The following is a 25,251-nucleotide window of genomic DNA, read 5'->3' as shown; positions in this document are numbered from 1 at the left end:
TAATGATGGGTTGGAGGGGATCATAGATCTAACACTGAAAAGAAACTTGAAGGAAAACCCCCTCATTTTGCTGAGAAACCTAGGCCCCAGGTAAATCAAATGACTGTCACACAGGTAGTAAGAATCAGGGATAAAATCTGAATCCAGATTTTTTGACTCCAAAACCAATACTTTGGCCTCCTTCCACAATTCACTATCTTTCCTTTCTATTGTTTTGACTGCAAAACATGATGAAAACCATGTTTAAGGAAAATAGTCTGGTAATAGTACATAGACTAGCTTTTTTTGGTGGGGGGGGATTAAACTGGTTTCACATAATCTAGCTAAGAAGTTGATATATGGAAAGTAAAGAAAAATAGGACTTAAGTAAATCAGAAAATAGGCATATCTCAGAAACACTTTGAAATGAGGGAAAAAATGGAGACTTGGTGACAAGTTCAATAAAGGAGAATGAAGAGTCAGATATAAGGATTTAAGACAATAAGAGTTCCTCTGAAGCTGACCTTGAGAAGGATCAAAAAAATGGTTCCAGCTAAAGGTTGGGTCTGCTTTTCCTAGGATTCACCTGGCTAAGCACAGAACTCATCATCAAAAAACGGGCCACCTATTCATGGATTCCTTGGCCATAGCAATCCATGACTTATACATAGATAAGTGTAATGCATGGTTACTCTTGGAGAATTTGGAGTTGGAGAGATCATATACAACTGGGGAAATAAGTAAAAAAGTGATATTTGAACTGATCATTAAAAGAAGAGAATCTGAAACATAAAAATAGAGAACGTCTTTTAGGCCTAGACAACAGCTTGTGTGAGCACAATGGTCTGGAGGTTACACATCAATTCCAGGGAACAGCTCAGTAGTCAACCGCGTTGCCTAGAATACAGACTCTGTAAAAAAAATGCTTCCCATTCACTAAAAAGGGCATTTTATGCAATTAGACTAGAAAGGGAGATTGAAGCCAATTTGTGAAAGGCCCCGTTTGGGAACTACTGAGTTTCAAGTCATATCAAGCCATTCAAGTGGAGATATGAACCTTTCTATGAATCTCTATTGATATGCCTCTGAACCCATCTACTCTTGATTATTTAACTCAAATTTTTATGATAATAATGGGAAATTAATCACTCTTAATTTAAACATGTACTCCTTGTATTATTTTATTTTTAAAAGATTGAGTGTCCCTATCTTGCCCAAGTTTGAAATGCAAGAAATACCTGCAGGCCAAGTCCCATACTCAGGTTGTATAATAAGGGCCAAACTAATCCAGTTTAAAAAAAAATGGCACAGTTCAAAAAAGAAAGAAGAAAACTAAATTTCCAGTATAAAAAAATAAAAAGGGTGCATTCACCTCCAATAAAGAAGAAATGAAAACAATAATTAGAAATTATTTTGCCCAACTATATGCTTATAAATTTGACAATCTTAGTGAAATGGATGAATATTTACAAAAATATAAATTGACCAGCTTAATAGAAGAGAAAGTAAAATACTTAGATAACCCATTTCAAAAAAACAAATTGAACAAGCCATCAACGAACTCCCTAGGAAAATATCTCCAGGGCCAGATGGATTTACAAGTGAATTCTATCAAACATTTAAAGAACAGTTAATTCCAACACTATATAGACTACTTGGGAAAATTGCAGAAGAAGGAGTTCTACCAACTTCTTTTTATGATGCAAATGTGGTGCTGATACCTAAACCAGGAAGAGCCAAAACAGAGGACAATTATAGACCAATTTCCCTGATAAATATAGATGAAAATATGTTAAATAGCAAAAAGATTACAGCAACTTATCATGTGAATAATACATTTTGATCAGGTAGGATTTAATAACAGGAATACGGGGCTGATTCAATATTAGGATAATTGATCATATCGACGCAAAACTAACAGAAACTATATGATTATCTCATAGATGCAGAAAAGCTTTTGACAAAATACAACAGCAATTCCTATTGAAAACACTGGAAGGTATATGAATAAGTGGAGCCTTCCTTAAAACAATAAGCAGTATCAACCTAAAACCATCAGCAAGCATTATATATAATGAGGATAAGCCACACATATTTCCAGTAAGACGGGAGGTGAAACAAGGATGTCCATTATCACCACTGTAATTCAATATGATACTAGAAATGTTAGCTTTAGAAATAAGAAAAAGAAATTGAAGGAATTAGAATAGGCAAAGAAAAAACTAAGTTATTACTCTTTACAGATGATATACTTAGAGAAACCTAGAGAATCAAGTATAAAACTACTTGAAATAATACACAATTTTAGCAAAGTTGCAGGATATAAAATAAACCCATATAAGCCATCAGCATTTCTATATATTACTAACAAAGCCCAACTACTAACAAAACAAGAGATAGAAAGAGAAATCCCATTTAAAGTTACTCTAGGTACTATAAAATATTGGGGAGTCTACCTGCCAAAACAAACCCAGGGACTATATGAACACAATTATGAAACACTTTTCGCACACAAAAAAAGTCAGATCTAAACAATTTGGAAAACATCAGTTGCTTGTGGGTAGGCCAAGCTAACAAAATAAAAATGACAATTCTACCAAAATTAATTTACTTATTCAATGCCATACCAATCAAACTACCAAAAAAATATTTTCTAGAGCTAGAAAAAATAATATCAAAATTCATCAGGAATAACAAAAGGTCCAGAATATCGAGGGAATTAATGAAACGAAATACTAGGGAAGGTGGCCTAGCCGTACCAGATCTCAAAATGTATTATAAAGGAGGAATCATCATAAGCACTTAGTACTGGCTAAGAAACAGAGGGGTAGATCAGTGGAATAGGTCAGATAAAAAGATACAGTAGTCAATGACTATAGCAATCTACTGTTTGATAAACCCAAGGACCCCAAGTTCTGGGATGAGAGCTCCCTGCTTGACAAAAACTGCTAAGAAAACTGGAAAAGAGTGTGGCAGAAACTGGGCATAGATCAACACCTGATACTGTATACCAGAATAAAGTCCAAATGGGTACATAATCTAGGTATAAAGGCTGATACTATAAACAAATTAGGGGAGCAAGGAATAGTTTATTTGTCAGATTTATGAAGAATGGAAGAATTTATGACCAAATGAGATAGACAATATATGAAATGCAAAATGGATAATTTTGACTCCATTAAATTGAAGTTTTTTTTCAAAAACAAAGCCAATACAACCAAGATTAGGAGGGAAGCAGAAAACTGAGAATTTTTACAACTAGTGTCTGTGATAAAAGCTTCATTTTTAAACTAAATAGAGAACTGAGTCAAATTTACAAGAATACAAGTCATTCCTCAATTGAGAAATGGTCACAGGATATGAATACACAGTTTTCAGAGGAAAAAATTAAAGCTGTCTATAGTCATATAAAAATGATCTTAATCACTATTGATTAGAGAGATGCAAATCAAAACAACTCTAAGGTACCACATCATACCTATCAGACTGGCTAATATGACAAAACAGGAAAATGATAAATGTTGGAGAAGATGTGGGAGAGTTGGAACACTGATTCATTGTTGGTGGAGCTGTGAGCTGATCCAACCATTCTGGAGAACAAAGAAAATGCACTTCTAGGGCTGCATCCTAAAAAGATCATAAAAGTGGGGAGAGGACACACATGTACAAAAAATACTTCTAGCAGCTCTTTTAGTGTTGGCCAAGAACAGGAAATTGAGAGGATGCCCATCAATTGGAAATGGTTGAACAAGTTGTGGTATATGAATGTAACGGAATACTTTCATGTTATAAGAAATGACAAACAGGCAGACTTCAGAAAAGCCTGGAATGACTTGTATGAACTTAGTGAAGTGAGTAGCACCAAGAGAACATTATACACAATAAGTCACAGTGTGTGAGGACTGTTTTTGATAGACAGTAGCAACGCAAGGAGCTAAAACATTTCCAAAGGACTCACGATGCAAAATGCCATCCATATCCAGAGAAAGAACTATGGAGTCAGAATGAAACACATTAGTTTCTCTTTGGTTATGCTTTGTTTTTCTCATGGTTTCTCCCATTCATTTTAAGTCTTCTGTGCAACATGACCAATGTGAAAATGTGTTTAATAGGAAAGCATATGTAGAGCCTATATAAGATTGCAGAACCCATATAAGATTGCATTCTGTCTTGGGGAGGGAATAGTAGGGAGGGGGAGAAAATTTGGAACTTATGAAAGTGACTGCTGAAAATTGAAAACAAATAAATTAATAAACTGGGGGGGGGGGGGAAGGAACAGTTCAAAACTCCTGCACTGATCAGAGTGGGGCTATATCAATGCCACATAGTTCAGACACTTAAATCAGATTAGCCCAGTACAGCTCAGAACTTCCAACCTTAACTAGCCTTGGTCTCTCTGGTATCTAGAATTATAGGAATACTCTACTATATCAGGCTTGTCCCTATTTTAAAATAGATTGAACAGAGCACAGAAATGAGAGGTCCCCTACTATCTCTCCAAGATATAGATAGATAGATAGAAAGGTAGGTAGGTAGATAGATAGATAGATAGATAGATAGATAGATAGATAGATAGATAGATAGATAGACAGATAGATAGATAGATAATTTAACACTATTTCTAGAAAGAATATGTTTTAAGCTCCTATGGTAACAATAAAGCTTATCTACTTCTTAATTTATCTTTTAGAGAATTCAGGAGACATTGTTGATTGCCTGGACTGTGTCTGAATTGCAATCATCACTCAGAAATTGAACAAAAAGAGATCTATGTCAGAGGCTACTATTTCATTGGGAATTGCTAATACTACTCCTAAAAAGAATAAGACACAGGTACTACTAATATAGCATATTGCACATAACTGTGTTTTCAAATTCACAGGCCAAGGCAAGGACTCAAGTCTTTAGATCGTATCCTTATATATCACTTTTTTTCCAGAGATTCCATCTGAAGAGAATGAAGCCTATTTTGAAAGTTTTCCAGTCTAGGGGACCTTAGGAGAGCATGCTGGTGTGAACCTTCACTCATTCTTAGTATGACTGCCTTAGAGTCTAAGGTGACTTAGAGGTCATCTAACCCAACTCCTTCATAGGACCACAGGATCTTAGATTTATAGGTGGAAAGCACATCAGAGATCATCTATTCTGGGGTAAGGAGCCTGTGGTCTCAAGACCACATGCAGCCCTCTAATTCTTCAAGTGCGGCCCTTTGAATCCAAACTTCACAGAACAAACCCCTTTAATAAAAGAATTGGACGAATTTCTAGTCCAATGCCTTTATTTTGTAGAAGAGAGAACTAGGTCGCAGAAAGGTTAAGGAATTTTCCCCAGGTCACACAGCTACTAAATGACAAAGCTAGGATTTGTACATAGGGGCTTTCAATTTCCAAGCCAGCATGATGCCCCCATACTACACTGTCTGCATTTTAGACAGGAGGAAACTGAGCCCTATAGGGGAGAAGTGACTTGCCCAAGGTCACCCAGGTAGTAAGTGGCATTGCCCAGCTTTGATTTGTCAAGCTCCAATTACAAATCCAACTCTTTTCCTACAGACATGGTGCTTCCCATTCACTGTCAATCTCACCACTCAGAAGAGAAAAATCTCTCACCTTCATACTCCCAGAGTCCATTAAAAGCTTGGCCTGGGGCACCAAGCGGTGCTGGAGGGTCATCAAAGAAGGGAGCACTCACTTCCATCAGCAGTCCTTGATCTCCTGGTTTGAAGCGGAAAGTAACAGATCTGTGTGTCACTGGTAGATTGTCCCAGGTGGTCACGATGCTGTATTCCAACTTCCAGCATTAGACAGAAGAACAAATACCAAGGCATGGGTAAATGCAGTATATTTTTTTGCTTCCCTAGTCTTGTTCAAATTAAGTGCAAATCAGCATTTTCCCTAACCTCCCCAGAGCCATGATCACTCCATTAGTTTCTAAAGGATTCAGCTAATTGCAGGAAAGCTTTTTTTTTTTTTTGGTACTACTCCTTCATGACAAGAGTTGTATAAAACTATTTTTAGACACTGTCTTTTCCTGGTTCTTCATTTGGTAGCAGCATTAGCTATATTGCAGATATGTCTAGCTCTTACCACATTATCTTGCATTTTAATTCATTCCATCAGGATTCTAGTTACTGCTTAAGAAAATGCCTAGTACTGTGTAAGAGATATAAAAACATAGCAGACATAGTCTAAGGAGTCAGAACAATAAGACATGGCACATGACCTATGAAACTGTAAAGTAACAGTGCAAGTAAGCATAGGATAGATTGAAAAAAATGAGTGGTAAAAATATATAAATAATCACCTTTACTTAAGCACTGGTTACATGCAAGGTCCTGAAGATGTGGAAATGAAAACACTGTCCTCAAGAAACTTGAATTCTTAGAGTTTACAAAAGATAAGAAAACATAAGATAATAGGGTGAAAGAGAGCATTGTCACCTAAGGAGATTGGGAAGGCCTGTACAGAAGAAAGAACGTATGAAGGAAATCTTGAAGGACATAATTCTTTCAGTTCTGTAACTCCCAACCTGGAAATTCCACACACTATGGAGTTCTCAGAAATAGTGATCAACAAATATTTGTTAAGCATCAATGTGGCAAGCACATTCCTTGTGCTAAGTGCTAAGGAAACAAAGAAAGACAAAAAATAGTGTCTGTGTTCAAGGAGGTCCAATGGGACAATATATGAATGATGATGTACAAACAGGATATATACAGAATAAATTGGAAATAATTAACAGGGAGAAGGTACTAGCATTAAGGGTATGGAGGAAAAATTCCAAGAGCTAGAAAATGGTGTATCTTATGCAAGGAACAGCAAAGAGGCCAGTATCATTTCACTGGATCAAAGAATCTGTGTCTGTGTGTGTGTGTGTGTGTGTGTGTGTGTGTGTGTGTGTGTGTGTGTAGAGATGGAGGCATGGTATAAGAAGACGAGAAAGAGAGCAAGGAACATGTTTTGAAAGGCTTTGAACACCAAACACCACAGGATTTTATATTTGATTCTGGTGATAATAGGGAGCCACAGGAGTTTATTGAATTGAGAGCTGGGATACATGGTTAGATCTGTGCTTTAGAAATATCTCTTTGACAACTAAATGGAGGATAGACTGTCATAGGGAGACACTTGAGGCAGGACGTTATTTTTGGTCAGTTGTTTTTCAGTTGTGTCCAACTCTCTGTTACCCTATTTGAAGCTCTCTTGGCAAAGATAGTGGAGTGGTTTGCCATTTCCTTCTCCAGTTTATTTTATAGATGAGGAAATTGAGGCATATGGAGTTAAGTAACTTGCCCAGAGTTAAATAGCTAGCAAGTATCTGAGGCCAGATTTGAACTCAGGAAGATGAGTCTTCCTGACTCTGGGCCTGACATGTTATCCAGCTATTGCAGCAGTCCAAGGATGAGGTGACAAGGGCCAGAACCATGATATATTAAGGGAGAGAAAGAAGCATATATATGTAGTGAAATGTTTGGAGGCAAAATTGTCAGAATTTGGCAAAAGACTGAATGGGAGGGAATGGGTGATGAGAGATGGTGAGAAGTCTAGGATGACACCAAAGTTGTTGGTCTAGGTGACAGAGAGGAGTGTGGTAACCCCAACAATAATAAAGGACAGGGTTTGGGAAGACAACATGTTGTTTTTCAACATGCAGCTTGAGGTGCCCAATAGGCACACAGTTGGAAGACGTGAGATTGGTAGTCAAGAAAGAGTTTAGGATTCAATAAGTAGATCTGAGAATCATCAACACAGAATTAATTGAACCCATGGGAGTTAATGAATGGAGATCCAAAAAAAGGAAGCTAAGAAGGAATAGTCAGATAGGTAAGAGGAGAATCAGAATAGAATAGGGTCATGGAAATCTAGAAAAAAGAAAGTATTAAGAAAAGGTTCTGTTCTAGGCTCTCTTCTCTTTTCTTCTCTTCTCTTCTCTTCTTTTCTCTATCCCCAGGTGAAATAATTGCTTCCTGTGAGCTCAGTTATTATCTCTAAACAAACAATATCTAAACTACATATCCAGCCCAATCTTTCTCTTAAGCTACAAGCATATTATCTTTCCACTGGATATCTCCACTTCCAAATTAATAAATATTTGTCAAATTGGATTCCAAAAATTTACATGGTGCAAAGTTTTAGTTCTGCTACTTGATTACTACTGTATGACCTTAGCCAAGTTATTTCCCCTGAGTTTCTTCATCTGTGAAATGAAGGCGTTGGACTATATGATCTAGAGGTCCCACACCTGTAATTACTGGAAGAGGATAAAGCCTACCGTGCCCAATTTGTTGACTTGTCATGGATATTGACATAAGAACATTTTTAAAAGATCCACTGAGTCATCAGTTCTTCTCAGTGGTTGAAGAGCATATTGCTTCAACCTCTCCAAAGCACAAAAATAATGTATAGGATACTAGACTTGAAGGCAGAAAGATCTAGGTTCAGAGCTTGCCTCAGACACTAGCTGTGAGACCATGGGCAAGTGACTTGACCTCTCTGTGTCTCTTGTTTCTTCATCTATAAAAAATGAAGGTATTTGGCTAGATCTTTGAGGTCCCTTTCAAGTAAAGTTAAAAAACATTTATTTATCACCTACTCTGTCAGGTCCTGTGCGAAATGGCAGAGATACAAAGAAAGACAAAAAATAATTCCTATTCTGAAGGAGCTCAGTTTAAAGGCGAAATAAAATAAAAACTTGCAGGATGGCTAACGAGGATCAGGAAAATCTTCTTGCAGAAGAAGGAACTTGCAGAAGATGGAGCTGAGATTTAGATGAAAACCAGGGAAGCCAGGAAGCCACAAAGAGGAGGAAGAGAGTTCCAGGGATGGGGGATAGACAGTGAAAATAACCAGAGTCAGAAGATAGAGTGTTCAAAGATAGCAAGAAGACCATTGTCTCTGGGTTAAAGAGTATGTAGATTCTAATACATGTGGTTGGCTAGAAATAGGAAGGGAAGCTTTACATAAACCCTACTTACAAGTATTTAAGCTTTATTGGTATTTCTGTTCATCAAAATGATAATGGACTGAAGGTAGAAATCACATATCAATCAATACTTCAATGCATTTTTATCTTATCAGTCTGAGAATCCCCTATACCAGTACAAATCATTTAGCAATAATAGCTAACACTGTATATAGGGCTTACTATGTTCCAGGCACTATATTAAGCACTTTACAATTATGTCATTTGATCCTCGCAACAAACCTGAGAGGGAGGTGCTATCATTATCTCCATTTTACAGATGAAGAACTAATATAAATAGAGGTTAAGTGACTTGCCCATGTCACACAGTAAGGGTCCAAGGCTAGATTTGAACTCAGGTCTTTCTGACTATAAGCCCAGTATGCTGTCCATTGCAGCACCTAAAACTGCCTTCTTTGTCTTCATTTGCTTTATTTATCATCATTTTCTGTGATTTTCCTTCATCAGTGATCCATCCAACATTCTTAGCCTTCCTCTAGTTCTTTTAATACCATATAGTGAATTATTTTAGAGATATTAGGTAGGTGGGAGATTGGGTTGAGTAATTTCAAAATATCCCATGGGTTATTCAATATGGAAAAGAAACATAGTAGTCAAGCTCTTGAATATTATGAGTAGAAAACTCACCTCCTTGCAGAACAAAGCAGTCCTTGGACAATGATATTGTGACCATGAATAGGAAATAGTACTTCATACCCTTTAGTTAACCTGTAGCAGGTACTTCCATGGAAGGTCATACCACCAAGTTCTGTGGTTGGATTTAAAAGCTAAATAGTTTTATGGTCATTATTAATACCAGAATTCAAGTTCATCGAGAAGAGAAGAGAATCCCCATTTCATGCACAGGAATAGACCATTATTAGATATTATTTGATTAGATAGTGTCCTATGGCAAATAAGAAAATGTTCATCAAAGTTTTTATAAACTTGAAGGTACTATATAAAAGTGAATTAGGAATCATCCTGGTTTAATGTATAAACCAGGCTAGGAATTAGGAAGACAAGTTCTAATGCCACCTCAGACATTAGCTCTGTGACCTTCTGTGAACTTCTCCCATCCTGTTTGCACCTATATACATGAGGATAATGAGAGCATCTTCCTGACATGGAGATTGTGAAGATCAAATGAGATAAGGGAAGCAAAGTACTTTCCATACCTTAAGAACTATATAAATGTTAGCTATCGTTATTATTCTACGGGTCCAACAACCAGATCTAAGTATCACTGTATTACTGTTCAGAATACATAGATGATTAAAAGTGACTAAGACTGTCCTAGAAGCAGAGGAATGGGAGAAACTAACCAATTCATATTATTCAGTTAACTGCAGCTTAATTCCTTCAATTTACCAAGCTAAGTTTCTCAAGATAGCACCCTACATACAGTCACAAAACAGCAATAAACATTTTGTATTCATGAATCTTCATGGTCCTTTCCTAAATCTTTATGGGGACATTCCCTCGTCCCTGACCAATTTACCTCTGAGCTCAGTTCTGTCTACCTAGATATACATTCTATTCTGCTGTGTTTATTTTTTTTTTATCTAGATGTGTCAGAAGAAATGTGATATAGTGGAAATTCAAACCCTGTTTCTCACACTTACTAATTGTGTGACACTGTGGGCAAGTCTCTCTGCCCCTTGGACATCTCCTTGAGACATTTACAAAGGTATAGCAAAGTTATTTCATAGATATATGACATGTGGGGTCAGATATGCCTTAAAAGCTAATGACATGAATGAATAGTTGCTATTCTAATTTGTTAAAAGACTTCCTTTCCCCTCTTCATTCATTTTTAAAACCTTACCCAATTGTTGTTCTTTCCTTTTTGGATATTTTCCAATTGTGTGTGTTTTCCTTGGGGGTAATAAGCTCTTCTGGGAAATTACAAGTTGAAAATGTTTCTTATTTAACTCTTAAATCATCATTCTTACCTCCGTTCTTCCATCCAATAATGATTTTGTTCCATGGCTAATTTTGAAAATTCTTCTACTGTAAAATAAGATGAAAAGAATGAAGTCTTACAAACGATATATTTCAATACATTAGTGTAGGTTTCACATGAAGTATTCTTAAAGACAGCAACCACAAAAGCTTTCTGATAAAAAATTTTCACATAGTTATTATGTATGATTTTCTAAAAAAAAAAACTGGAAGCAATTTAAATTCCAAAAATAAAGAAATGGCTAAATATTTTTAATTAACATAATAGGATAATATAATTTAATGAAGATGGGCAAGTAAAAGGTCAGGAGGGGAAAAGATTTAGAAAATAATTCTATGAAACAATGAAAGAAGCAGAACCAGGAGAACGGAATATATACTATGATCATGTGAGGGAAAGCGAATGAAAATGAATAGACAAAGAATATTGATAACTGCTATAGAGGGAGGGACTGAAAATGTTTTATAAGAGTCTTATGCTTTAGAATTAACTATTTTAAATATAAACATTTCTTAGGCAAGTTTCATTGTTTGTACTGAAACCTATCAATAATAAAATCATTTAACTTTTTAAAATATTAGACTAATTTTAAATAAGTAAAAAACAAGCTGAGTAGAAGCGGGATTACTGATATAATGATTTTCAACCTACTTTAGTGGCTGTTCCTAGGTAAAGTGAATTCAGTTGATCTTCTAACACCAAAAAAAAAAAAATCATTTTGTTAACCTACTTCTTCCATCTAGTGGCAAGAAGCAGTAAGAGACAATGCCACAGAAAAACACCTTTAAAAAAAAAAGGAGTGCCATTTCAGAGAATTCCTAATTTGGGGGACCCTGGAAAAGTCTGTGGTTTAAATGATGAGCCTCAAATGATGATAATATTCACAAGAAGTCATTCACATACAATCTAAAGTGTACCTCTCACTTCAGTTAATTCACGTTATTCTAGGTGCATAATATACCTTCTAAAGATGCTGCCTTCCACCATTTTGCCACCTGTGCACAACCACTATCTTCTGATGGATTTACTGTGATATGTACCTTTGCTCATTCTGTAAAATCATCTTGGATCCAGCTGTGGGCTAACTGTTTAGAATTCTGCTCCTTTCTCAGAGACACTGCTCTGAAGTGCTAGACTATTCATGCTTCCTGGCAATTGGCATGAAAGCTACTAAAATTAAACTCTCCCCTTAAAAATCACCATTTAAGCTACTGTGGCAAGGAACAGACACTCACATTTTGACTTGATGTGCTGGGAGGAGGTAGAAGTTTAAATGAGGAAGGAGTAGCTCCCCTGGACTGGAGCCCTTACCCAAGGTACTGTTCTACTGGCCTATCTGTAGCAGCTCCAGAGAAACTAAATGAAAAACCTAGAATGCATAGCAAAATTAGTCCCTCATTTGACTCTAAAAGACATCAGCTTATCCCTAAAACATGAGATTGGAGTGTCCTCTAAACACTGACTTTCTTTGCATCTTGAAAATGTAATTAATGTTTCAGAAACTCAGTGTGGGTTACATGGGAAAAGAAAGAAATTTGCTTAAGGACAAGGTTTCCTTTTTCTTATCCAGTGAATCTTTTAACACAGTGTAATTAATGATTTATGTAGGATAGTGGATATCAAAGCTGGTAACGGGCTGAAGGTCACAGCTATGGGGAGGGTGGGGACCAGCAAACTCTCTTGGTATTTGAACTTTCTGACCTTTAAAAGTAAAACAGAACTGAAGGCAAAAAAATCTGCATATTTTGTAAATCTTTTCCATGTGCAATTTTATATCTGGAAGGGAAAAAAATCATAATCATATCCAAAGAGTTGGAAAGGACCTAAGAGGTCATATAGTCCAAAGCCATCATTTTACAGATGAGGGAACTGAAGCCAAGAGGGATGGGCGAACTTGCCTGAGTTCACTAAAGTAGTTGGTGAAAAAGTCAGGACTAAAACATAGGTCTGCTGACATAATTCAATTCAATAAGCACTCATTAAGTACCTACTAATTGCTTCATACCATCATGACCCTTAATCTACCCTGCCTCTTATTATTTCTCCCCTTTCCTTTCTCTTAGTCCCCTCCTTTTCTACTTATATGTTGGGCAAGATGAATTTCTGTTCTCTCTCTCTCTCTCTCTCTCTCTCTCTCTCTCTCTCTCTCTCTCTCTCTCTCTCTCTCTCTCTGTGTGTGTGTGTGTGTGTGTGTGTGTGTGTGTGTATTCTTTTCTCCTTGAACTAGTTCAGATAAGAGGGAGGTTCAAGTACTGCCTGCCCCTACACTTCTATTTTCTCCTCTATTGTATAAGCATTTCCTTATGGGGCTCATTTCTATGTTGTAATTTTCCCATTCTTCCTCTCTCATCTTCCTTCACCCAGTGCAACCCTATTTCTCACTCTTCTATTAGTCTTTTGAGATCATCCCAACGTAGTAGACTCATATAGATGCCATATGTCTAAGTAGCCTTCTAACTACCCTAGTGATGATAAAGTTCTTAGTGATTAACTATATCATTTTCCTATAGAGGAATGTAAACAGTTTAATCTTGTTAAGTCCCACATGATTTCTCACTCAGGTTTATCTTATTATATTTCTCTTGAGTAGTGTGTTGGTATGTCAGATTACCTATTCAGCTCCATTCTCTTCATCAGGAATCTTTGAAAGTCCTCTAATTCATTAAATATCCATTTTCCCCCTCTAAGGTTGTACTGAGTTTTGCTAGGTAGATTATTTTTTATTGTAATCCTAACTCCTTTGCCGTCCTGAGTATCCTATTCCAATACCACCAATCCTTTATAGTGGTAGTCTCTAAATCTTATGAGATCCTGATTGTTTCCATGGTATTTTAATTCTTTCTTTCTGGTTGCTTACAATGTTATCTCCATGACCTGGGAGCTCTGAATTTAGGCTATAATATTCCTGGAAGGTTTTTTTTTTCATTTCTTTCATGAGATGATTGATGGATTCTTTCAATTTCTCCTTTGTCCTCTTGTTCTAAAATATCTAGGCAGTTTTCCTTGATAATATCTTGAAATATGATATCTTTTTTTTGATTATGACTTTCAGGTGCTACAATGATTCTTGAATTATTTCTCCTCAATCTATTTTCTAGATCAGTTGTTTTTTCCTATGAGATATTTCACAATTTCTTCCTTTTTCCAGGCTTTGACTTACTTTTTATTGCTTCTTGATATCTTGTGGAATAGTCATTAGCTTCCACTAGAACAATTTTTATTTTTAAGGTGTTATTTTCTTTAGTAATTTTGTACCTCTATTACCAAGATGTTGATCTTATTTTCCTAATTTTCTTGCATAGTTCTCATTTCTTTCTTAAAATTTTTCCCACCTCTTTGATTTTTAAAATCTTTTTTTTTTTGCTCTTTTTATTTTCATTTTTTAGTTATTCTAGGAATTCTTTTGGATTTATGTCCAATCTGGATTTTTATTTGAGGCTTCCGCTTGTAGATGTTTCCAAGTCACTGTCTTCTTCTGAGTTCATGTCTTGAACTTTCTGTCTCCTTAGTAGTCTTTTTATGGTCAGGTTTCTTTTTTTGTTGTTTGCTTATTTTTCTAATCTATTTCTTGACTTTAGACTTTATATTAGAGTTGGGTTCTGCTTACTCTGAGGATGACAGAGAGGATGTCTTGTCTGAGCTTCTATCTTTCATGTCATTCTGATGCTTTCATAGTTCAGTCTGGTGGCCTATAAGTTTTTAGTGTTTCCTACATGGTATGACACAAGGAGAGGTCTATTCATCGCCCTCCTGAGCTGAGCTGGACTCCTATTCCCTCACAACAACACTCACTCCTCTCAGACCTAGAACTAAGTCCTAGAACTAGATATGGGTGACAGAGTTGCAAGATAGCACTTGATGCTGCACAGTGCTCTGTAACACCAATGCAATATTCACAGAGCCTATGGCGATCACATATATCCCAGCACAATTCTGAATTGTGAAATACCACAGACTCTCCACATGGAAGACAGACCCAAAACATTTATTCAGACACCAGAAAGCCAAATCCATCATAGTAACCAAAATCTATGCACAATAACAGTGCAGAGGATAGCACCATCCCCAAGCCTACCCCTACTAGGCTTCCCACAAACCAACTCCATTAAAAAAATCAAAAGCAGGTTTCCCTTAAATAAATCACAAAGAGGCTTCCCTTAAACAAAATGCCCTTCTCTCACGCTCACAGCCACTTGCAGGCTTTCCTGAATCCTTCACTCTGACTGCTCTCTCACTCATTTCCTCTCAGCACTGCTCTAGCTCAGCCTCTTTCCTTTCTACCCATTCATCAAACTCCTCCCACCACAGGCTCCATGAGACTCAGACTCATGTGAATCCAGATTCTATGTGATCCAGGTGGGTCATATGGGCCTATTAATGAATGAGAATGATCTTCCCATTTAAATTACTATTACATGCTCCTAACGCTAGTACAAGGGACTTTTGGGATCTCTTTACGACCAGGTGATCAGTCCCTTTACTATCCCTGGTTGTTGAGTTGTTCCCCACTGCTGCTACTGCTGTTTCACAGACCTCTATTTTTCTCTTCTAACTTACCCTGGAATGGAAAAAAAAAAATGACTATTACTTTTTCTTGGCTTTCCTACCAGAATTCTGTTTGGCACATTTTTTAGGGTGTTATAGAGGGAGTATATTGGAAGTACTTAGAAAAAATGCTCTACCATCTTGACTTTACCCTCCTAAGCACCTATAGTGGATGGCACTATGTTGGGTACTGAGAGTACAAAACTATTAATAGCTAATAATACCTAGCACTTATTAAGTACAAGGCTTCATAATGTTAATGACAAAATGTACCAGGCCCCACGGTAAGTAAACACTTTACTAACATAATTTCATGTTATCCTCACAACAATCCTAGGAGGAAGTGCTGTTATTATCTCAATTTTATTGAGGAAACTGAGACAAATGGAAGTTAAATGACTTGTCTAAGGTCACACAATTAGTATTTGAAACTGGATTTTAACTCAGGTCTTCCTGAGCCCAGTATTCTACCTTCTGTTCCACCTATGTACACAAAGATAGTGAAGTGATTTACACAAGGTCCTATATGTAGTGTCACCAGTGGGATCTAAACCCAGGTCCTCTCACTCCAGAGGCAGTGAATTTCCATTATACCATTCTTTCTCCTAAGCCAAAAACAAAACAGTTGCCCTGAAGGAGTTCAAATTCTACATAAACACAGATAAATTCAAAGTACATACAATGTCATTTCAGGACAGAAAGAATATCCCCTATTAAACTAGCTATCATGGATAATGAAATGCCCCTCCATGTTAACTAGTGAAGATGGAAAGGGACAAACACTACAAACTTTCCTGCCCAAAGGAATAAAGCCAAGACAGTACAAAGAACTATCCACATTAGGAACACTATAAATTTACTCTCACACAGTCTAGCCACTAAGTATCTCACTGCAGTGAAAAGGCTTTGAGAGTGACCTCTTTCTTTTTCCTGTCAGAGGAAGCTGTTTTAAAGTTGTCATTTTTCCCACCCAAGTTATAGCTTTGTTGAAAGGGAGACCATAGGAAAGAAATACAGTGTATTCTACCTTGTTTTTCTCTGCCCCCAAACACAGTATGATACCAGTATAATCAAAACTCTGTGGTCAGAAGGTCACTTCCATGACATAAAGGAGAGAATGTATTCTAAAATCCAACAAAACTGGCCTTCTTATGGTTTCTCGTTCACAGCGTTCCATCTCCCATCATGATGCAGGGAATGTACTTCCTACTTACCTCTCTACCTTTTAGAATCCCCTATTTTCTGGTCATTTAAAATTGTACCAAGGTCAGTATCATAGGAGAATGGACATAAAGAAAGAGGATTTCTACAGGAAGATAAAGGAAAGATGATGAGATGTGCTGAAGATGGCTTGAATGAGCATCTAGACCAGAAAACTGGATCAGATGACGCCTCCCTCCCCAAGACTGCAGTGTGAGAAGAAGCTTCTAAATGGACAATTCATTGATTTACCTTTTTCTTTTGGGTCTCTGTATCTGTACTTATAAAAGGGGACTGCCCCCTTGTAATTTGTCAATGTATCAATCAAGGGAGATGAATAAAGGGTAGAATTCATATGGGAAAGAAAGTGAAGAAGTATTGATTAGATTTAGGGGTGGAAACAAAAATTTTGATTAAAAAAGGGAGGAATTTGTGGGAAACAAAAGAAGGAATTCTATTTCCACAGGATTAAATTCCTCTCAGCTTTGAGTGATCGAGGTGACCTAGAAGAACCAAACTTCTGATCAGGTAAAAGGTCAGAAGCTTGTACACATACTTAATGAACTGTTTGAAAGGGGAACCTATAAGAGAGGAGAACAGGAAGTGAGATGTTCAGGAGACTGCGTTTAACCAATGGAGAACAAGGCGGGAAATTCTAATTGGGAGCAGTATAAAAAGGCTTGCATTGGTCTGAACAAATGTACCAGCCCAATAGGAACCATCCGTTCATTCAGGGGGAATGAATGTAAAAATTAATAAAAACCTTCCTGATTCCAAAAATAAAAGAAAAGAATCCCTTATTTTCTTTCAAAGCTTAGCTCAAGCCTCACCACTTTCCTAAGACCTTTGATAACCCCCCACAACTGCATGTGCACAAAATTATCTTGTATTTATATATTTATTTTGTAAGTACTTAATATAGGTTCATGTTTTCTCCCCAAAATTTGATTGCCTTATGAGTGGAGTTTAAGAACTATTTGAGTATTTTATGTGTTTTCTTTATGTATTTATGAATTCCTACAAATTTTTGCATTTTCTGCAGTGGACAAAAAAAAAAAAGGCTGTCCCACCCCAGATTTGCATTTATGACATTCAGTGTTTCTACGGGAGCTTTTATCCACAGTTGGGAAAACCAAGAAATTGGTTTTTTTTTTCTATGCTTTATCTGGGGATTTCCTGGAGTAAAAGCTAGACAGAGGTATGACAAACTAAAGAAAGAGAAATTTTCCTCTTGGCATCAGCCCCCCAACTCCCCAACATCAAGCCTGTTCTGATGAGCCCTGAATCTATATATGGAACTGGGTCATTTGTAACAACTATCGAATCTATTTCCTAAGATTGTTGTGAGATTCAAATGGCCTAATGTATATAAGGTACAAAGTAACTGTCAGCTATTATTAGTGACCTGTCCAAGATCACGCAGCTAGAAATTAGAGATAGAAATCCTCACTCTGGTCTTCTGGCTCTAAATCTAGCAATGTGTCCACCATGCTTCTTCAAAAGCAAGAGAAAATGGAAAGTGAAATGGGAATTTAAAAAATAAAGTGGAGAAAACATAAGAGAAAAGACAAGTCAGCAGTACAAATGACACATTCAGACTCCAACAAATGAAAATGATTTTGAGAGTCTGGCATTATTGCAGCCAATGTTTTGTCAGAAGTCAGGAGCCCACTAGGCAAAACGCAGGTGGTATCACTCCATCTGCTTCCCCTAAGAGACACTGATTCCATCCTGTGGGAGTTCAGTGAAATGATTTTATAGAAAAAACTAGAGAATATTCCTTATTGTTAGCAGCACATTCCCAAATTACAAACTGAATGTATACAATATTGAATTTCATCTCAGTGCTGGCAAATACATTCTTAACAGCTACTTGTGGGGCAGGAGGGATAAGAAGGGGAAGGAACTGAGTGACATTTTTGCACAAATATTTATATTTTAGGTTGGCTACTTTCAAAGGGCACTGGATTTTGAGTCAGAGAACTTGGGTTTAAGTATCCTCTCTGCAGCTTGCTACTTTTGTGAACCTATCTGTCACTTCTCTTTGGGTCTCATTTTCCTAATCTATAAAATGAAGAGCTCTTCCTCTTCTAAAACTCTGATACTATGCTTCTGTGACTCAGTGCCCTAAATCTACAGCATGCTATCCTAAATATATGGGTGGGGCTTGGTGGAAACATTTCAGAAAGACTCTCTTCTAGTCTCTGAAAAACACAATATATTGTACTATCAAACATTTCTAGCTTCCTAACAGGAAGACTTCTCTTTTATACATCATATTTTTTCCCCTTCTCATAGGGTCATAGAGTTGGAAATAAACTTCAGAGGCTATCTAGTTCGAGAAACCTCCATTTTGCCTAGTAGAAAATCAAAAATCAGGAAAGTTAGGTTACCTGCTTATGGTCACACAGAAAGGAAGTAGCAGAGTCTAGGATTTTTTACCCCCAGTCCTATACAAGATTTTCAAATTAATTTAAATTTAATTTTAATTTTCAAATGAATAAGGATACATTTCACAGCGTCTCTATAGCCAATGGAACCTTATATCCAATTTCTACCTCCATCCAGGATCTTCACTGATGCAGGTGAACACTCATACAGATTACAACAATTCTACTTTGTCTCTATTGTAGCTAAAAAAAAAAAAAAACACCTATCCCCCTACAGAAGACCTGGGCATGAACTTTTCTGTTCATAGATAGGCTGGCCTTCAGAAGACCACACCAGGTTCAAAGTGGCAGTTTTTCCATTTGTAGGGACTGCAAGAACTTCCCTTTGGCTGGCATAGAGGCCAGGGCTTTTAAAAGGCCAAGGTTATGTCCACATCACAATAAGGTATTCAGTAGCACCTTGTGGAAGTATGTAATTTAAGTGATATAGGACACACATCTTTGATCATAAACAGGAACAACAGGGAAATGTATGTAAGGAAGAGAGGGTGTAGCTATGTGAAGGTTGTTAGCATAACTAATAAAATCATCCTGATGTAGGACTCAAGGAACAGTTTCCTACAGCAACTTTAAGACTGGACTTCCAACAAACATAGTGAGATGAAAGAGTCTAGCTAAGTCAATCCCCCTCCAAGACTATCTCAGGAAGCAAGGAAAACAGTGAAAAATAAAGTAGAAGATTAAAAAGCAGGAGAGACAAGCTAAAGGAAAAATCAAGAAGATACATCTCAAAGGAGAAAAAAGGAGTGAACTCCTTGACAATCACAATAAAACAAGAAAATATGGTTACCAAATTTCAACTAATCATAAAAGAAAACTAGACAGAATTCTTAGGACCAGAGGGCAAAGTAAAAGGTGTGTGTGTGTGTGTGTGTGTGTGTGTGTGTGTGTGTGTGTGTGTGTATAGGTATGTGTGTGTGTGAAAGATTATAGATATATATATATATATAATAAAAGATAATATGGAAAAATAACATAAAATTAAAAATTTTACAGGACCTAAGTCACCACAAGTAGAACTAGAAAAAAAGGCAGTTAACTGGGAAAAATATCTCTGATAAAGACTTGACATCTGAAATATATAATCAATAAAATTATGTAAGAATAAGTCATTCCCCTACAGATAAGAAGTCCAAAGATATAAAAAGGTTATTTTTCTTAATAAATGAAAGTTATCAACAACCATATGTAAGAATGTTCCAGACTTCTAACAATAAGAAAGTGAAAATTGAAACAACTTTAAGTTTTAACTCATACAAATTAGGTCAGCAAAATGACAAAAGACAAAAATGACAAAAATTAGGGAGACTTTAGAGAGATAGGCATGTTAATATATAGTTAGTGGTTCTGTAATTGATCTAGTTGAAATTGAGTATAGTTTGGAATTATATTTAAAACATGAATAAACTTTTAACTTAACGATAACACTTACAAGCATATTCCCCAGGAAGGTCAAACACAAGAAAAAAGAGGTCCCATATGAACAAAAATATTTATACCAGTCTTTTTTGTAGCAGCAAAGAATTGGAAGAAAATTGAGTACCTACCAGTTGGGAAATTGTTAAATGAATTGTTACATATGAAGAATTTAATTAAAAATTATTGTGCCATAAGAAATGGCAAACATGAAGAATTCAAAGAAACTTTAGAAGACATTTGTGAACTTTATACAGAGGAAAAAAAGCAAAAGCAGGAAAGGAATTTATACAATAACCATAATAGTGCAAAGGACAACATCACTGAAAGCCTTTCAGAACTCTGAATGTGGTAGTAAGACTCTTATAGAGGAAAGAAGCATCCATTTTCAGATAGTGTAAAGGTGTTGATGTGTTTGCCTTGATAGCACTTATTTATTATAAAGTCAACAAGCATTTAGTCAGTAAATAAGCATTTTATTAAGCACTGGAGATTTTTACTGGGGAAACTGGAAAGGGGAGTTATTGGGAAGTAATTATGACAGAGAATTAAAAAGAAAAGCACATCAACAGAACATTTCAAAAGGGAAAAAAAGCAGCTCAGATTTCACGTGAGATGAAACTTTTTTACCTCAACTTCCTAACTTTGATGAGGAAGCACCAGCATGATATGTGAGCTGGTCATTTGAATTGCTTTACTAGTACGAGATATTTTGTGGCAGGACTGGAGTCCTTAGTGGAATTTTTCTTCACACTTGGTATCCCATAAAATAAGACTCCTTGCTGATCATTCATGAAAAGGTAGCTACTCTATCAGTACTGTTATTTATTCTTCTAGCAAGTACAAATAAAGTACCCCTTCCTGCATGCTTTCAAATGTTACCTTGGTAGCTGCTCCTGGAAATAGCTTCTATTCTTACTTACATGGTAGGATAATGGCTTTTACAGCTCCAAGGGATCTCAGACATAATCTAACCCAACTCCAACCTCCATGTTACAGTGGGGGAAAAAAATCAGTCCCAGAGATCACATAGATGGTAACTGGTAGTTGAGATTAGTACCTCCATATTCCTGAACCCTAAGTCCAATGCCACTTCAGCGACAGCAGACTGACTTATTAATAGGAATCCTTTTCTCTATCATTTGTCACAAAACCTAACAATTGTTTTAGACTTATAATTGTTTTAGACTTATAATTTTTCTGACACTTTATGAATTAAAATTTTCTGCTAACCAACATTTCACCTCTCTTCAGCACAGTGATAATTAATGAATTCATTGTCATTAATGATGACTGACATATCTATCAAAAGTTTTTACTGTTTGGTTTGTGGACTTTTATTTTTAAATAGAGCTGCTTAATGTAATTAGTTTCCTTTGTGACCCTATGCATTTTAATTTATTTATTTAAAAACATTATTCTGAAGTTTATAGGCTTTACCAGATTGCTAAAGGGAACTATGACACAAGAAAGTTCGAGAATCTCTGTTAGGTATGAAAGTACTATCTGAAACCTTAAAGAAAGACTTAATTAAATCCAATATAATTTTAAATCTAAGTGTAGTGCATTAGTTTCTAATTTTTAGAAAATTAATCATCTAGACTGATACAGTGGTTTAAGGTTTACAAAGCACTTTAAAAACATTGTCTCAATTGAAACTTCTAACAATCTATCATTATCTCCCTTGTGCAAATGGGGAAGCTGAATAGTTTGCTAACTTGTCCATAATCTTTAGAGGTAGGATTTGAACACTGGTTCTCCTGACTCTACATCCAGCACAGTCTGCACTCACCATACCATAACAGCTTTCCAAGCTACATATGGCACTACTTATAGTTATCTACTCACTTTCCCCTCCCATTCTTTATAATACCTTACTCTATTTACTTTTCTAGAGTCCGATTGTTAAAAGTGATACTCATGCAGAATTTGTTTTAAGAAGGGGAAAAATCCTATTACTTTAAATACAAATAATCAGTCATTCATCTCTGGAGCTAAAAGTTCTAAAAAAAAAAAAATATGTCAAATACCTGTGTAATGAAGAATCTTCTGCATGGCTCCCCAAGCAAGTGGCAGCAAAGGTTAAAAACAGCAGCACTTTCATGTTTGAAACCTTAGATCCAAGCTACATTTTTATTTTTATACTTTAAGGTTATCTTATCATAGCTAAGGCAATGACACTTGAGGTTTCTTGGGAATGGAGCGATAACCATATCAATTGTCCTTGGTTATGTTTGCTAATTAACAGTGGTGATAGAGCTAGGTTTCAAATATACTATCTCTGTCCAATTAGCTTTGTTTATTAGAAGAACATGGTGCTAAAGCCAAGGGCACAGGGTTTATTTAGCCCTACAAGGGCTAGGTAGTGGAAATATTAAGCAATAACTCATGTTTTCAGGGTTAGGTAATTTAAATTGTTCTCACACTAGCTGTCTGAAATTCTTATATACAAAAGGTGTGTGGCAGTATCCCTTGCAATCCTGAATAACAAAGAGCACATACTTTTTGTTCACCTTGGCAAAGAGTTGGTCAGAGGAAGTAAAGAGGGTCTAGGATGGCATGAGTAGTGAAAGTAGTTGGGAAATGAACAAAATAGCTTCATAAAGAGCTAGACTTTTCTTTATCCTCCAGTCTTTTCTCTTTGACAAGACTTTTAATAACGAGATTACACACTCTTTGGCATGAGTTGAGTCCAAGCACAAACCCAGCAAGAAATGAATTTTAACACCTGTGACAGTGGGTAGAGTGGATACAAGGAGGAGGTTAAAGTCAGTGAGTAAAATCAGAGGTCTAACGGCTCCAGGCAGAATTTCCTTCAAGGCTAGCGCCAGGACTCCAAATAACTAACACCTTTCCTACCTTGCAGGGGTGGACCTATAGCATTAGTCTGTATCACACGTTGTCAGGCATTGAGTCATACACTCTGCCATGTTTTTACTAAACTATTTCATGAATAGCTTCTAATGTTCCCAATGTATTGATGAGATCCTAGAGGAAAATGATAATGATCTCATCCTGACCCATTTTTTTCCTCCTCATCTAATCTCTAAAGATGAGATGGCTTCCTTCTTGCCGAGGTTAACTCATTACCTTGGGATTTTGATCTTAACTTCTTCTGACCTTGCCCCATCAAGCATCTCTCTTTCTTCTGTCTTTAATCTCTCCCTTTATATGACATGCCTAGGTCTCTCACATTAAATAATAATAATAATAACAAAACATTAAAAAAAAAATTCTTTCCTGTGTAACTCTCTGAACATATCCTGTTCTCTCCCCTATTCCCTAATAAACTGGAAACTGAAGACCACACTTACTTATAACCATGACTTCTTTTTTTCCTACTAAAACACCTTTTACTAATCCTGAAATGTGGCTTCTATCCCTGTCACTCCAGTGAAATTGCTCTGATTAAGTTGATCCATTTGATCTTAATTATCAACTTGAATGATTTTTTTTCTTCCTTCGCCTTTCTGCCCCTTTCAACAGAATTTGGAGTTGCTGATTACCCATTCCTTTGTCACACTCTTTTCTCCTTGGACTTCCATAATACTGTTCTCTTCTAGTTTTTCTTCTACCTTGCTGATGTCTCAATCTCCTTTGCCAGTTCACCTTCTTACTGCAGCTCTCTAAGCATAAGTATCACCCAAGATTCCATTGTACTGTCTTCATTCTTCTCTCTCTGCCTTGATTATCCCATCTATTCCTATGACTTCAATTATCACTATGCAGATGACTCTCAAATCTGTATCTCTAGTCTCAATCTCTCCCAGTAACTTTATTCTTACTAATTCCCAACTTATTTAACAAAAACTAGCATTTATATAGCACTTTAAGTGCAAAGTACTTTATAAATACTATCTCAGCAATCCTGGGAGCTTGGTGCTATTGTTATCCTAATTTTACAGATAAGAAAACTGAGGCAAACTGAGGTTAAGTGACTTACCTAGAGTCATACAGCTAGTAAGTGTCTAAGGCTGGATTTGAGGTCAGGTCTAGCGACTCCAGGTTCAGCATTCTATGTACCACACCACCTAGCTGCCTATTTGTATATAATAATTCTTTTCAAAATCTTCTAGAAGTGACCAGGGTAAAGGATGTATAAGGCACAGGGAACCTGGAAATGCATTAAGTCAGACATTTCTGAGAATACTTAAGTTTACGTCACCTGAATAAGGAGTGACTTATCCAAACACACTAGGTAGCAAGTAATAAAAGTGAGACTTGAACCCAGATCTCCTGAACTCTTCCTTTGAATAACTTCCTAGTGTGGAGCACAGTCTTGGATCCATATGAGCTCACCACAAATTCTTATTGTTTGGTTCACTGATTCAATAAACATGTTTAAAAATCAATTGAATTAACTTAGAAGTGAACTCATCATCCCTCAATTAGTTTTCTGCAGAGTTTCAGTTGCTTTCCATCTTCAGGTTCATTCAATTTGCCCCACCACTGAGTCTACACTCAGAACCCAGGAGCCATGGAAGTTATTTTGAAGAAAAATACACAAGGAGAATATTTAGATTTTGAAATAGGGAGTAAGGTACACAATAAGAGAAAAATCATTTGGCAAACAAAAGCTATTTCACAATGCAAAACTCATTTCCCAAAACGAAAAACAACAAACATAACACAGGTCAATCGCATTGGGGGGAAACCCTGAATTTTAAAATAAATTCTGAAAGCAATTTATTTTTGTCATAGCAAAGGGATTAACTTTTTGCAGATAAGCAGTTA

General features: G+C 36.4%; 1 protein-coding gene across 4 annotated transcripts in view; it reads right to left on the bottom strand.

Annotated features, from left to right (window-relative positions):
- The window catches only part of LOC140511769 (UPF0462 protein C4orf33 homolog), a 94,311-nt gene extending 71,651 nt beyond the window's left edge, over window positions 1-22,660 (bottom strand). For 3 of the 4 annotated variants that reach the window (XR_011969665.1, XM_072621014.1, XM_072621013.1), the window contains exons 1-3: window positions 22,548-22,649; window positions 10,896-10,953; window positions 5,589-5,769 (exon numbers count right to left, since the gene is read on the bottom strand). Coding sequence is in view for 3 of the 4 variants with exons in the window: in XM_072621014.1 (XP_072477115.1) it covers window positions 5,589-5,769; window positions 10,896-10,953; window positions 22,548-22,621 (313 nt within the window). In the remaining variant the exon portion in view is untranslated. Of the gene's footprint in view, window positions 1-5,588; window positions 5,770-10,895; window positions 10,954-22,547 lie in introns of all 4 variants that reach the window. The other variant, XM_072621012.1, reaches the window with a different exon arrangement.
- Between the last annotated feature and the right edge of the window lie 2,591 nt (window positions 22,661-25,251).

The sequence above is a fragment of the Notamacropus eugenii genome, chromosome 6 (genome assembly GCF_028372415.1).
Source record: "Notamacropus eugenii isolate mMacEug1 chromosome 6, mMacEug1.pri_v2, whole genome shotgun sequence".
Classification (NCBI taxonomy): Eukaryota; Metazoa; Chordata; class Mammalia; order Diprotodontia; family Macropodidae; genus Notamacropus; species Notamacropus eugenii.
The sequence above is the reverse complement of the archived record's forward strand: the minus strand, read 5'-3'. Positions and strand labels throughout refer to the sequence as shown.